This window comes from Rhinolophus sinicus, chromosome 17, assembly GCF_057876585.1.
Source record: "Rhinolophus sinicus isolate RSI-liver-muscle chromosome 17, RSI-T2T, whole genome shotgun sequence".
Lineage (NCBI taxonomy): Eukaryota > Metazoa > Chordata > Mammalia > Chiroptera > Rhinolophidae > Rhinolophus > Rhinolophus sinicus.
The window spans coordinates 6,069,940-6,086,003 of record NC_142517.1 but is presented as its reverse complement, the minus strand read 5'-3'; the positions used below and the strand labels follow the sequence as shown (position 1 = coordinate 6,086,003).

At 40.1% G+C, this 16,064-nt stretch overlaps 1 protein-coding gene across 1 annotated transcript in view; it reads left to right on the top strand.

Annotated features, from left to right (window-relative positions):
• Positions 1 to 14,673, top strand: part of KCNJ15 (potassium inwardly rectifying channel subfamily J member 15) — a 42,807-nt gene extending 28,134 nt beyond the window's left edge. Inside the window, exons 2-3 of the mRNA XM_019730322.3 lie at positions 8,751 to 8,851; positions 11,143 to 14,673. Of these exons, the coding sequence (XP_019585881.2) occupies positions 11,163 to 12,290 (1,128 nt within the window). The 5' untranslated portion in view covers positions 8,751 to 8,851; positions 11,143 to 11,162 and the 3' untranslated portion in view covers positions 12,291 to 14,673. The remainder of the gene's footprint in view (positions 1 to 8,750; positions 8,852 to 11,142) is intronic.
• Positions 14,674 to 16,064: the final 1,391 nt, after the last annotated feature.

Genomic DNA, 16,064 nt, shown 5'->3' with positions numbered 1-16,064 from the left:
GTATCGTACATATATATGATTTCAGACAAACGAGGAATGATTTTTAGTATACGTGTGTATCAAATACTTCACGGGCCATACTTACACTAAACAATTAGTTGTTTTCCATCTGAAATTTAGTTTTAACTGGGCATCTTGTATTTTACCTGGCAACCCTAAAAACACCAAAAAAAAAATGGGCCAATAGTCCTCCAGCTAATTAACTGCAGATGGTTAGACTATGTTTTCTTACACTGTTTACTGATGGACATTAGATCTGTCGAAGGTCTCAGACTTTGAATGTGAAGGGATGTTGAAGTTTGAAATTGTCTTACTATCACAAGCGTGTATGTTTTCAACTTTGGGACAAGGAGGTGACTCAGAAACATCACCAGTCTTTAAAGTCAATTGACCACAATCCAAAAATTTTGGTACTAACTGTGTTCCCCTGAGAGGCTGTGATATCCAGTTACTATATCAGAAAAATGTGGTCAAAGTTTAGACTGACAGCGAAACTGAATTTCAAAACCTTTTGACGTTCGTCCCATTGTTAAATAACGTGGTTCCAAGGGAAGCAAAAGTCATAATTTCCTTTGTCTGGGATGAGATTCCAATCATGATAATAATGAGCATAGAAATCACCAAGGAGAAGACTTCCACCCTCATATTCAGGTGAATCACACCAAAGTCTATTAATCATCAATCGATAGAGACCAACAATTCCAAATTTATTGTAAACAGAAGAATAAGTAGTCAGCATGAAACCAGAAAAACAAGCCAGCCCAAAGTCGGTACGTATATTTATAATGTGATACTCTTTGTATATTTCTATGTCTTCATCATGGTAAAAAAATATATATTATAAATGCGAAACAAAGAAAGATGTGAGTGGTTAAAGGTGGTAGATTCAATGTCTTAGCAAAGGAGAGATTTATTTACGGGAAATTCCATTTGAGAAAAATTATATAATGATGCCTTGTAAAAACAAAGTGATCTAGTCTCAAGTAACTTTCAAGTCCAGAGATTCGAGTGAGAGAAAACGAACGTCCTTGCTTGCTTCTCGTTATTTTTTTCTCTTCCTCTTTTAATGCTCCATCTAAGACCAGTTTGAAGTTTCATTACATAGACTGCAGTAAATAAAACACTTGTTTCTCTACGAGTACTTTCTGCAAAAACAGATGGCTTCCATTCTGACATTTCAGGTTAAGGTCAGACGAGCCCAAACTCTCTGCATTTCCTTCTCTTTATCTAAATGGCAGTTTTGTGCCACCTTCTCTGTGCTACATTCGAACTAATCCAGACTTGATTCCTTGAGCTAGTTAACGAAATCTCTTCCCTGAAGAGAAACTTGGGGGCAGTGCCTGAGGGAGGATAATGCAACACAATTCGCCTTGTGCTTTTTTTTTTTCCCCTCAGACATAAATTTTCCTGTTTTACCAGTCATCTTACAACAATGCATGTCCAAGCCATGCTGTGATTAGAGGGGAGAATATGCTTATTACCCAAGTTCTTCACATGTTGGAGCACGGAGAGACCAAGGGTGGTAAACCAAAGGAAATTTCCATTTGCTCTTTAGCTGAGGCACTTTCTTACTCTATAGGAAAGTTAGCTGTTATTAAGTAATAATGTTCAGCTGAAGTTGGTCACTCGTAACAACAGACAGATGTATAATGTTTTATTTGGGTTAGCCAAGTCTCTCGCAAATAAAGGGCCTGAAATTAAACTGTCTTTACAAAAATATTCAGCAAATGATACCTCTGACTTATTCCAGTGCTCAGATTCTTTGCCATGGAAAATGGAAAATGAGTCTCCTGTGGAACCCAGTATCTGTTTAAACTTGTCTTTGCTGAGTGGAGAAAGGTCAATGTTCTATGGAATGAAAAAAATTAAAAAAGAATCTGCATTGAAGAGTAAAGGGTATAACTACGCAGACCACATTGAGAGAAGGAAAAGGATTTTTTTTTTAGTACTTATGGAATTCAAAACAATAATAATGGAATGGAAACATAGGGAAAAGGCTAAATATTTGACTGCAGAGGCAAATTGGATCATTAGATGCTCCCATGCAATGCAAAATGTGGCGTTTGTTTTTAAAGGAGTGTTTGTTTTCCGGGGTATAATAAGGCAGAGGCAAGACCTCGCCAGCTCACCAAGCCTTTACTGACAAACTAGCCACATGATCCTTTGGGAAGTCAGCTTCTTTTTAAGACACAGATTCTTGGGCAACACTGTAGAGATTCTGATTCAGTAGCAGAAGACTGGGACCCGAGAACTGGCATTTGTAATCAACGCCCAACGGATGGTGATGCTGCAGGTGGGGGTGGGTGGGTGGTGTCCTATTCTGTGCTGCCCTGTCTTCAGGATCCGGTGCGATGCACAGCTCATATCAAGGCATTTCGTAACCAAGGGAGAGATCTGGCCATAAAATGAACTCAAAAGCACCAAGTCTTGCTTCCAGCCCTAACCTTGCCATTGACTCAATGACCTTGAACAATCACTCTCTTTTTGATCCTCTTTTCCCCAGGTGTAAAGTACAGAGCTGAGACCAGATAGGTACTCCTTAAAGTGTTCCCCAATGTCAGATAAATGGCAGATATAGGTGAGCAGGTGTCTTTGCTGTAGGATTTCTCAGACCCTGTGATATACAAATGTGTGGTATGAATCTCCAGCGGGTGCAAACAGTGGAGTGTTCAGGGTTTGGTAGGTAATGCTTCCCAAAATCATCTGACCACAGATCACTTTATTTGGGGAACACCTGTACCACACAGTTGGGGGAAGGATGAACAAGAAGAATGCTAAGATCCATCCAGCTTCAGCTCTCTCGGCTCTAGACTCCAGGATCTGCCCTCTGGCCTCTGAGCTTCTCTAGGTTGGTACCCACCATCCTAACAGAAACTTCAGAGCAGTTTTCAACCGATTGCTTTCCTTTTCCCAGCAATGCTCATTTTTTTTCCCCAAAACAGTATGACTGAACTTTTGTCTGTGAAGATAGCACACTTCTTCTGGCTAACTGGAAACTCCACCCTGCAGCTGTCAGATTTATATATTCAACTCCATTGATTTTCTGTTCCTTCTCACACTGAAGGGCTCATTCCTGTGTTTGAACGTAATGAACCTGAACTGTTAGACAACCCAATTTATGTGCCTGTGAATTTCCTACATATTCTATAGAATTTATTAGGTGGTAAAGAGTGTAGATCATACACTCAAAATGTAGTGTCCAGACTAGCAGTGTCAGCGTCCCCTGGGAGCTTAGTAGAAATGCAGATTCTCAGGCTCCCCTGTAGACTTACGAATCAGAGACTCTCCAGCCATGTGCCTTTTAAGACTCCCAGGTAATTCGAATGATTCCTGAATGTAGGGAACTAGTGACAGAGGTAAGAAGCATGGACTCCGGACTCAAAAAGATAGTTTATCAACATGCCCCTCCATGTATTAACTTTATAAACTTGTGTGAATTATCTAGTCTCACTAAGCTTAGTTTCCTCATTCAGAAAATGAGGAAGGTAAAGAGAAAGGTTAAGTAGAATACTGTCTGTAATTGCTTTGATAAGTGTCCGGTCCCTTTTAAATACCCCCTTCTCAAATAAAAACTATCAACCATATAATGATAACGGCCCCCAGCACCATCCAGTGTGTCTGTCATCACAAATCCTGAGGCCACCACATCGTTAACCAAGGGTGTCTTGTTCCACATAATATTACGCTGATAGTATCTAAGGCCCTTATACCGCATCCTGAAAAGTTGTCAAGACAAATTTAAATACTGATTTAAAAGTATTTTAATGAGAAGAATTATTCAGGTTTTCTATTTCTTATCTATGTTGCCTTTTGGAATCTTGCTAATTTGGATTTTATTTATTATTTATTTATTTATGTATTTATTCATTGATTTCAGTTACAGTTGACGTTTAATATTATTTTACATTAGTTTCAGGTGTACCGCATCGTGGTTAGACATTTATATAATTTATGCAGTGATCCCCCCAATTAGCCTAGTACCCACCTGGCACTATACATACCGTGTTTCCCCGAAAATAAGACCTAACTGGAAAATAAGCCCTAGCATGATTTTTCAGGATGGCATCCCCTGAACATAAGCCCTAATGCATCTTTTGGAGTAAAAATTAATGCAAGACCTGATCTTATTTTTGGGAAACACGGTAGTTGCAACATTATTAGCTATATTCCCTATGCTGTGCTTTATATTCCAGTGACTTATAACTACCAATTTGTATTTATTAACTCCTTTATCTTTTTCACCCAGCTCACCAACCCCTCTCTCCTCTGGCAACCATCAGTTTGTTCTCTGTATCTATAAGTCTGTTTCTGTTTTGTTTATTTATTTTGTTCTTTAGATTCCACATATCAGTGAGCTCATATGGTATTTGTCTTTTTCAGTTTGACTTATTTCACTTAGCAAAATACCCTCTAGGTCCATCTAAATTATCACAAATGGTTAAGATATCATTATTTTTTATGGCTGAGTAATATTCCATTACATTGATGGATTTCTTTTTCTAGTCTGAGAGTACATTCCGAGTTTACATTAGGGATGTTTGAAGACTTTACATGTTTCCTTTAAATACAGTAGCTTTGGGGTGAGGCATCTAATCCTAAGATACAAAAACATGTAGAAGGTGTGTGTCTGTGGTCAGGCTTTTACATGGGTTTGCCTCACTAACAAACAATTCCAAAAATTCAATGGCTTATGGCAAAAAGAGTTTTTTCTGACCTGTGTTACATGTCACAAGTCAGCTTTGGTTACACTGGAGCTTGGCTCCAAGTCTCTCCGTCTTCCCACTCCCCAGAAGAAGGAACGGTCCAATGGGAGCCTCACCCAAGACCAAGCCACTGGTCTATGCCTCTGTTCAGGTGTGGAATGAGTCATTGAGGCTCACGTTCCATTGGCCAAAACAGTCACATGACCACCTCTTACACAAAAGAGTGAAAACAATCCCTTCCACCACACACACACACACACACACACACACACACACACACACACACATACACAGGGACAACCCCAGGGAGGGACTTTTTATGGATGGACCCATCCGGGAGTGGCAGCCAATAACTGGAAGCAACAATCAGCCACAACAACAAAAACTACCACAGCTCTACCAATTAGGTTCCCAGTTCACATCTTCAAAACACTGGTCTTTAAGACACAGGAACCTACATGGCGAACTTGCCCTAATCTCAGCTGGTGCTTCTCCTCAGATCCTTACGATTCTTCTAGAGAAGAAGGACCAGTTCCACAGGCTCCCAGGAGCTGCCATTCCTTCCAGCCAGCCTTAGTTGTGCATGACCTGAGGGAAAAAGTGGGTGTGCGGTAATTTTCCCAGCAGATAAGAACCAAAGGGCCATGCTTTGAAATCTGCTCAGAGTCAACTGTAGCCACCTCATTCTTTTTCAATGAACATGCTCATTTCTGAGGCCACCTGGGCCAAACCATCCGTGTCCTCAGTTGACATGGATGAAGTCAAGAAGTGGCTTAAGGACAGCCAGACCAGCCACTGAAGCAAGTTCTAGACGGCTTTGAAGAGCAGGGAGGAACATGGCAGGAGGCCAAAACCAAAGGTCTCAGTGCATGAGCTTGTGTGGCCACAGTCACAGGATCCAAAGAAAGGATAGCTAAGCCTCACTGATTTTATTTTCAATGATTTTTAAAACCTTTTGAGTTCAGTGAACCCCAAGTACATTCTCGTCAAGCATTTCTTTCTCTACTTAATATTTAAACCTGTGTATCCTGAAAGTGAAATTTAATCCAGGTATTTTGGATTTACAGCAAAGAAAGAGATCATCAAAAAAGTGTTTTGTCAGAAACATTTGACGTCCAGGAAAATTTCTAAGCAATTTTTTTTTTTTTTACAAACAGGAAGTTGTTTCGCTAGAGCTTTAAAGTCAGATCCCCTCAAGTTTGACTTTTAGTTTGGAAACCCAAAGTTATGGTTTGATGTGGATTTCATTCCTCCATCCCTCACCACCTCGTCTGTAGGTGCATGGAAGGAGGCCTGATTGAGAAACTCCAGGTTTGGGGAAATCGCTGTCTCCCTCACTTTTTTATTAGTTATTTTCCTGCAGGTACAAATACTTTGTTAGCCCACCATGGAACACAGAATGAAGTTTTTCCCAGAACAGGCAAATTGAAAACTTCCAAAATTTGACTCAACAGAGAAAAAAAGAATTCTTTAGTGCTTTAAAAAATGAACACATTGTCCCATTGAGTAGGTGGCAGTCATCTGTAAGGATGGTGTCGATTGGACATTCTGAAAACTAATAAACAGAAGTTTTCAATGCTTGTGTGCAATTTTAGAATGCTAAGAAAAAATGAGGGGATAAGAGTCTTCATCAAGGGGGGAAAAGCTACTGATACCACTCAACCTGTATGTCATAGCATGGTGGTTCTCAATGTGTGTTCCTGGAGCAGCAGCGGCACCTGGGAATTTGCCAGACACGCAAATTCTTGGGCTCCAGCCCAAACCCTACTGAATCAGAAACTCTCCAAGCCTTCCGGGGGTTCTGATGCAGCTAAAGCCTGAGCACCTTTGTCAGGGGGGTGGAGAGCGTGGACATTGGAGCTTCACAGGGGCACTGCTGTCACATGCCAGCTGTTGGGAGTTTGGGTGAGTCACACTCTCGGTGCCTCAGTTCCCTCCTCCTGGGGCTTACTCACAGGATTGGTGTGAGGGTTAATTAATTTGACACATGGAAAGCACTTAGAACAGTTGCTGGCACATGGCACTGCACACACCAGTAATCATAATAAAGTTTCAGATCAATAATAACAATCGATCTGTTATTGATCTGGAACTTTATTATTATTAATTATTGTTATTGATCTGGAACTTTATTATGATTACGTATGTGAATCTTTATTTTATTATTTTGTTATTGCTATTATTATTATCTGTCTGCATCTTTCCCCCTTTGGACCACTGCTGGCTCTATTCTGAATTTATTCATGCTTGTTATTTGCATATATATTTCTTCTAATTGGTCAGTGGCTTTCTTGACCATTTACACGTTGATTTTCCCCTGGCAAGACAGTGTGTTCCGGCTCACTATGCTTGATTTCTACGATCATCCATTCTTTGAAAACAGCCCTTTTCTTTGATAGAATTTGTTTCCTCCCTGAGGATGGTGATGGGAACTCGCTTTCCATTTTTTCCATTCCCATTGTTTTGTCCCCAACATTGGATAGGTAGTTCTTCATATAGCTAAATACATTTTCCAATGTGCCTGCTGTTTATTTCTGTTTCAGAAAATGTGTTTTTCTTTTCTTTCTCTTCAGAAAACAAATGCTACACCTCATAATTACTAAATGTCTTCATGCCATGTATATTTTGTTAGCTTGAGGTAAGAGAGCGTAATATTGACCTCTCCACTCAATAATTTCAAGCACTGCACTTCAATAAAGATATCGCAATTCTAAATATTACAATCCCAACCCACATGTTGGAACAATATAATGAAAACTGGAGAAATAAATAGAATTTCCCAGAGACGAAGGAAACTTACTAATGGTTTGTATGGAATATTGCTTCTTTGTGGGGTCAGGAGAGGGGAAATTAGAAGGGAATATCTTTTCTCCTTTTTCTATCCTTAGCTTTTGGGAGACTGTTATTGTTCCTTAACAATTTAGAAGTGAAGCCAGGTAGATTGCAGAATCACTAAGGAAAAAAATAAAATCTAAGGCAGTAACATAAAATTATATGAAATAAGAGTGTGTATTAACAATGAAATAAATATCATCAAAGAATAAAATACTATAAATTATGAGCACATAACAAAGGGAAAATGATAAAGGAAGCATACCCGTGAGATTGATGCTAAATCCTAACAGAATGATGATAAAGAGGTTGTTTGCCAAACGTACTAACACAGGGGGAGAATTGAGTGTGTAAAAGTCTTTACAGGGTGATAAGTGGGACTACTTAAATGATAAAAGAGTAATTATTGTAATGATTTACAATAATTGGTGGATCAGAAAAAGAACTATGAAGTGTATGTATGCTTCTTTGTGTAAGACAGATAAAAAAGAGTGTGTGTGTGTGTGTGTGTGTGTGTGTGTGTGTGTAGCTTACAAAGAAGTATTTCAGAAAAGTAGGATGCAAAAGAACCTCTTGAATTTAGAACAGATTACATTAAACTTTGGAGGTTTAAGTTTGAAGAACTCTGGCTACCTTCTAAAGTCTTTTGTCCTCGTTTTTTTTGTTTGTTTGTTTTTTTGTTTTTTTTGTGTGCCATGAACCATCTGTTTGATGAAGGCAAGTCACTCCAACCTCCCAGGTCTCAGTCTCCTCGTTTGAAAAAATGTGTCAAATGCGCTGGTTTTGACAATCTTTTCAACTCTAATGTTCTATGACTCAACAATAATAATGCGTTTCCACAGGCGGTAAAAATATTCTCGACTCTTCCCTTCCAACTCTCACTGTTTACTTCCTCTGTACTTCCCCTTCCTGCCTCCCTGTTTGCCGCTCAGTTGATAGTGAGCCTCAATGGGGGTGAGTTAACCCTCTTTCCAGGGTGTTTTACTATGGAGCTTCCTCCAGAGGGTGGGGATTCTATAGTGAGGGCTGTGATTGGGGCTTTAGTTTAATTCTTAAAACACTCCTTGAGCCTCTATTCTGGCATCATGCCAGATTACCAGGGCTTAGAAGGTGAGTGCTAGTGCCCTAGCCCTTGGGGAATTGTTAAAAGGCAGTTTCGCTGGGTCAATTTCTTTGTAAACACCTGTGGACAACATGTGTTCCTTTTTCTTTCAGGCAGGAGCAGAATCCCATGGTAGCCAGGTGGGTGACGGGGAACGACGACTTTGCACCTGCTTTGAAGAAGACGGTTTCTGACCAGCTGCATAAGTGACCAGGTAGTAAACGGAGCTAAAGTCATAGGGTGTTGAGAGGGAGGGAGAAGGTTTTTACCCTGGGACTGCTATCACCCAGCTGCTTGTTTCCACAGGGAGGTGCTAAACCTAAGAGCTGCCCAGAGGCTGTATGTCTTATTTCTCCATTTATGACCACTACCTTCTGAAAGGAGGTGTTACTGGGGGCATTAACTAGATGTGCAGAAATACAGTAAAGGAGCTTTCAGCAGAAAGAGGAAAGATCCAGCTCATCCCAAGCCTGGCCTGTTTCCCCCTCGAGAGAGATTAAAACAGAAGCTTCATGGCACTGCCTTCCCATAAATAGGGCCAAGTTTTCCAGAATCTGGCGGATGGCTGAGCTTGCAGCTTTGCTCATGCCCACAGGACATTTGTGTATCACTCACGCTCAAAAACCTAAGCCTCTGTCTTTATTGCATTGGATTGAATGGCATGCACTTTCCTTTAGCAGTTTCTTAAAAAACAAAACAAAACAAAAAAACGTGCATGCAGTTACTTGTCTTTTGTCCTTAGCAGTGCGCGTGTTCTGAGCTTGACTATGCATTTGGGCATGCCAGCGTGGCATTTTGTTTCCAAACTTTCCTCGTGCTCACTTCCCTCTTGGTCCCAGAGAAGTGCTGCTGAGGGTCTGATGAAACCATGCTCACCAGTTTATACCCTGTACTTTTCTTCAAATTGAACAGGCTTCAATGAGTAAAATAAATTCTGAATAACTTATGGCCCCTCTTTGTGATGAAAAAGTGACTTTCTGAGGGAAAAAAACAAATCATTTCAAGGGACATTCAGTAAATGACACACTTCTGATAATGTAACAGGAAAATTAAAGAACCCAATACATCCACTGCACCCTCAAGTATTAGCCCATGATGGCTATAGCTTTGCTTTCCTTCAAGGGATTCGCCCAGAGGATTCTTTTCTTTTCTTTTCCTTTTTTTAAGGAGGGCACAGCTCACAGTGGCCCATCCCAGGATCGAACCAGCAACCTTGGTGCTACCAGCACCACGCTTTAACCAACTGAGCTAACAGGCCAGCTCAGAGGATTATTTTCAATACTTCTATGACATAATGCTGTGCTAACAGCAAAGATTATTTATTGCATGAATCACAGGCCACTGCATACCAGTTCCTTATTAATGGGGGAATTTTCTAATTCTTAAAATACCAGTGAAGTGGGAAAAAACTTGCCAACAAGGTAAGTTCCCCGTAATCACTCATATTATCTTTTTCAAGGAATGTAGGATAAATTATCTCAATCACTGGGCAGGTACTATAAGATGCTGTGTGGCCTCACACCCAGATTGTTTCTGTCTGTCAACGCAGGGCTCAGTGTGGGGTGGGAGCCTTGTACTTCTTCTAGGTAGGTCTGTTCTGCTACACTGTTGGGTGCTTGTACTTATTTGCTTGTTCATTGACTCTTTAAAATAGATTCCTATGTTGGTTCTACTTAATTCTAAAGAAGTAAGGCAGAATTTTTGTGCCATACCTAAATGTCACACCCAAAATGGTGTATTGATAGCACTTCTAAGGTAACCAGCATATCGATTAAGTCATTAATCAAGCATAATTATTCACTATGTGTTTGCTTTGGGTTTTTAATAACTTACTCTTTTCCAATATAATGGAAATCTGAGAGAGGTCATGAATTCTAAATTATAAGGACTGTCATGCAAAAGTGTAAGTTTTTAAAAATTTTATTAAAACTACCCACATTTTTAAAGTTTGTATTAGTGTTTTCCATTGCTATATCAAGAACTATCTTAGGGATGGTAAATTTTAGTTATGTCAGTTTTAACCCTAGGCTCAGTCAACTTATTTTTAAATATTGGAAATCCATGGTAGCTGAATATACACAAATATTATACTCTGGGAATATGATCAAAAGAGAAGATTAGCATCGGTTTTGACTGTGAGGCGCTGTTGGCGCTTTGGAGCCATTATCTCATTTAACAATCACAAAAATCCTGAGGCGCAGACTTTATTCCTATTTTACAGATTGGGAAGCTGAGCTCCAGAGAGGTTAAATAGCTCATTCTGGGTCACACAGCAAATAAATTGGAGAGTCAGCATTTAATCAAGCTTTGCTTGTCTCCGGCTCTATGTTCCTCCCATCACCCTACTTTCTTCCTCAAGTACAAGTCGATTAGTCTGGCCTGCAGAAGTCTCTTGTATACGTCCGAAGACATTCATACTTGTTTCACATGATTATCCTATTTCTATTTTCTGGATGTTCTACCACCTATGACAACATAAGATGTCTCTCTTTGTCCTTTCCTTAGGCGGTCCCAAAAGCCTGACAATGGACCCCCTTCACATTAGCATGGCCAGTACTCCGCTGGTGAAGCACACTGCTGGAGCTGGACTCAAGTCCAACAGACCCCGGGTCATGTCCAAAAGTGGACACAGCAATGTGAGGATTGACAAAGTGGATGGCATCTACTTACTCTACCTTCAAGACTTGTGGACGACCGTTATCGACATGAAGTGGCGGTATAAGCTCACCCTGTTTGCTGCTACGTTCGTGATGACCTGGTTTCTTTTTGGAGTGATTTACTACGCCATCGCGTTCATTCACGGGGACTTAGAACTGAGTGAGCCTATTTCAAATCACACCCCCTGCATCATGAAAGTGGACTCTCTCACGGGAGCATTTCTCTTCTCCCTGGAATCCCAGACCACTATTGGCTATGGCGTCCGGTCCATCACGGAGGAATGCCCTCATGCCATTTTCCTGTTGGTTGCCCAGCTGGTCATCACGACCTTGATTGAGATCTTCATCACGGGCACCTTCCTGGCCAAAATTGCCAGACCCAAAAAGCGGGCAGAGACTATCAAGTTCAGCCACTGTGCTGTCATCACCAAGCAGAATGGAAAGCTGTGCTTGGTGATCCAGGTGGCCAATATGAGGAAGAGTCTCCTGATTCAGTGCCAGCTTTCTGGAAAGCTCCTCCAGACCCACGTCACCAAGGAGGGGGAGCAGATCCTCCTCAACCAAGCCACCGTCAAATTCCATGTGGACTCCTCTTCAGAGAGTCCCTTCCTCATTTTGCCCATGACATTCTACCACGTGCTGGATGAGACGAGCCCCCTGAGAGATCTCACTCCCCAAAATCTGAAGGAGAAAGACTTTGAACTTGTGGTCCTCCTCAATGCCACTGTGGAATCCACCAGCGCTGTCTGCCAGAGCCGCACGTCCTACATCCCCGAGGAGATCTACTGGGGATTTGAGTTTGTGCCTGTGGTTTCTCTCTCAAAAAATGGAAAGTATGTGGCTGATTTCAGTCAGTTCGAACAGATCCGGAAGAGCCCGGATAACACGTTTTACTGCGCGGATTCTGAGAAGCAGAAACTTGAGGAGAAGTACAGGCAGGAGGATCAGAGGGAAAGAGAGCTAAGGACTCTTCTGTTACAACAGAGCAACGTCTGATGGCAGTGGTGTCGCCTTGATTTAACTAACTCCACGTGCTGTTTCCACATCTGCACTCCCTTCAAACGTGAAGGTCGCTGCGAAAACAAAAATGTGTGGAATCACTGAAAAACAGCATAGGCGTGCAAAACCCATATTTTCTTTTGATGATTTGGTGGCTAAACAAGAATCTCCACGTTTGAGAGCGTTCCTTTGGTAAACGCTTTGAAGTGAACTCTCAAAATTCAAATTTTCTAAAATGGGGCTACATTTCAAAGAACTTGGTGTAGAGCAATTGCAAAAACATCCTGCTGAATGGACACATACTTCGCAATTCTGATATTGAAAGGCAGGGTATTTCTATACAAGGATGTCAGCTATATTATAAGGTATTTATTCAGTTCAAGTATCAAAGACATAATGGCCATAACGGCCGAGACTTGAAATGTGGTTCAGTATTCACTTATACCATTGCTTTAACACATTTTTTTTCAAATAGAGAACATGTTATATATAACGAGTCTATCTGGTGATACTGAAAAAGAAGAACGGGGACTCTGTACTCACAAAATATAATAATTCCATTTTTACCTCTTTTCAGTGGATTTAATTATGTAGAGTGAAATCGACCACATCAGGAATTAACAGTTGTGAAAATATATACAAATGGAGATGATGCTATTACATTTTGTTGGACTGTACAAGCCCCTTTTAATTCAAAATGTGGCTCACAGAACAGCTGCCTCAGCCCCATTCAGGAGCTTATTAGCAATGTAAACTCTTAGGCCCCACCCAGACTTAGAGAATCGGAGTCTATATCTTAACAAGAACCCCAAGTGTTTCATGTACAAACGAGAGCCTGAAAAGCTCCTCTCTGGGCAGTGTTTTCCAAGTAACTTTCTGAATCCATGGGACTCTGTGGGGTCCATGTCCACATGACCTCCAGATCTGTCCTTTCTTCGGTTCGTTATTATGGGCCAATATTCCTTTCAGTCATTTCATTCCTTATTAAAATACCTTAGCCACAAAGGAACTGCCACTGACATTCCAAAGGCAAATAAAGCTTTGGAGAGTAATTGTTGTCTCATCCATGATAAGTACATCCTTGTTGATTATGGTTAGTACAGAAGAAAATTTAAGCTGCGTAATAATCAGAAATATGCTCAGATGTTGCAATCTAGATGGTTGATGCGAACACGAGGAACAAGAGTTGCTGAGGATAAGTAATTCATACACAGATGACTCCTTGAAGCGTGAACAAAATTTGATAATCTGATAACGTGTAAAGAATGCACTCAGTATGTAAATAAATCTTGTGCAACTCTGTGTTACAGAGGTAACATTTTGCCTTTGGCAGAATTTAGGCACCCTGCATTTCTTTACAACAGAGAGTGAATGGGCTAGGATTGGCTAAATACGCAAAAGGTGAATTCCCATTTCATTCCAACCAGGATGGACTTGCAAATTGAGTTGAAGAATGTGACTATAATTGTGTAGTCGCTGCATGGATGTACATGAGCCCACATATGTGTCCACAGAGGCACACATGCCCTGGCTATTCAAGCATAACTGTGGAAATTACCAATGAAAGACATTTGCAATTAAGAGAGCAAATCTTCCACAAAAGAATGCTCACTTCTATTTTGTTCTATAGGATTGGGAACATGGGACTCAGAAAAAATAGTGAAAGTAGTTTGGAATCAAATGATTGCTGAAATGATGATATGGATGACAGCAAATCTGGTCATCTCTTGATGTTCCCACATTTTCAAGTGTCATTCCATTAAATAGAAAATGTGACTAAAACCTCTGATCTGGAACTAAACATCTAATGCATGGGTGAGAATAATGGGGGTAAAGTCATAACGATTTAAAGAGAAGCCTCAATGCACAAGAGGATTTTGTCCTTAATTATTCAGGAAGTTTTTTTTTTTTTTTTTTTCTCTGCTGATAATTTCATGGCAGGTTGTTTTAGAGTTTCATATTCTTAAAAATTACATTAGTGTAGTTAGATATTAGCCCTTTTAGTTATCATACGTGTTTTTAATTGTATATTGTGTTATAATCGACAGGAAAATAATGCCACAGGCATGTTTACAGTTTTTCTGTTGCACTATTAAATTCTTTTCACAGTATTTACATCAATGTTAATATGAGTGTGATCAAGATTAGGAATCTTGGATATTTACATTGCATATGGTACAATGATGTAGCATGAGATTGAAAAATCTTTTTTTTTTATGTTCACTTAGCATATCTACTTCAGCCAAATTTGGAAGACTTGACCACCTGTACTTTTTGCACTACGTACAAAATCAATAGGCAGTGTCTTAAAAGCCAATATTTGTATAAATCAATAAATCATATTGTAACATGATATTCAATAAATAGCTTTAAAGTTGTAGCTGGTTTGAAACTTATCAATTTCCAGGCACACTTACTTAATATTTACACAAAATACTCTTGTATTAACATACTAACTGAGAATTCAGGTGGCAAACTGACTCTATCTGGACAGCCTTCTGACTGGAACAGATTCATGTGTGACAGCCAACTAAGAAGTCAAGCTAATGGAGTATTTTTGACCGAAACAGGCTTTTGCATTTTGAAACATTTGCTATGCACCAGGCCTTCTCAGTGAGACCTCTCAGCCATGCTGGATTCCACTTGATAAACCACAAAGTAAATCGCAGCAAATCAGTGTGATCCACAAGCCATGCCTATTTCATTAACAAAAAATATTGTACTTAGATGGCATCTAATAGCCAATGGCCCCAAAAGCATTGCAAGGATTGACTCATTGGTTTTCACAGTGAGCCACATCTGGGGTGGGAGTGGAGTCATACGTTGGTTCCCTTCCCCAATCATGGGGACATTACAGCACAGAGTGGAGATTCCAGAAATCGAAAATAACTGGTTAAAAGTGAAAAATACCATGAATGAGTAGAGCAGATACTTAGATGAATTCAAACAGTGATTTTATTTGATTTTTCTCTGAATTCAATTTTCAGTTTTAAAATTGACTATGATTTTGATAACACCAAAAATGCACATTAAGGTATATAAAAATGTGACACTTGTATTCCAGTATGACTCTTTCTCCCTTGAATCCTCATATATCATCTGGAAAAAAAGAAAGTAGAAAAAAAAAGCAAAGAAGGAACAAGACACTTGCATTGAGAGCTGAGTAAAGGATCCCCCTCCCCTCGGGCTTGCTCCTGTACTTTGTACTGTGGTCAAAGAGTCAGACATTTGACCATGTGGTGTAAGGAAGACTTCCAGTCTCTCAAGCTTGGCTTTCATTCTTGCTGGACTTTCCCTTACCTGTTAAGCATTTGAAATAACTGGTTTTGAATGCAAGTTATTTTATCGTAGCTTTCTGGGATGGGATTTTTTTTAATGAAAGGTATTAGCATTTCAAGTCTTGATTTCCAAGTTCTGTAGTGTGCACTCGAATTCCAGCATTTGACTTTGGAGAAGTCCAAGAGCACTTAATTTTCTTCCCCTGGGAAGACTTGCACTCGAAGGCCAAAGCTTAACATTTCATTTCTAATGAATTAACTATGTACACTGTACCCTTTGTGAATTTCAGTTTATCTTTAATCATAATGACTGCCCAACCAATCCTTGGGCCTGTGGACAGTAATGAGTGGTTTCTGCTCTCAGAGTAAAGTGCCTTCGGAGCAGAGTCAAGAGCCTACAGAGTTAGAATTTGCAATGAAATGGTAGGATTAGAACTTAATTGGGATTTTAAAGAATAAAGGAGTTATTTCACTTCTTGAGGCATTAGTATTT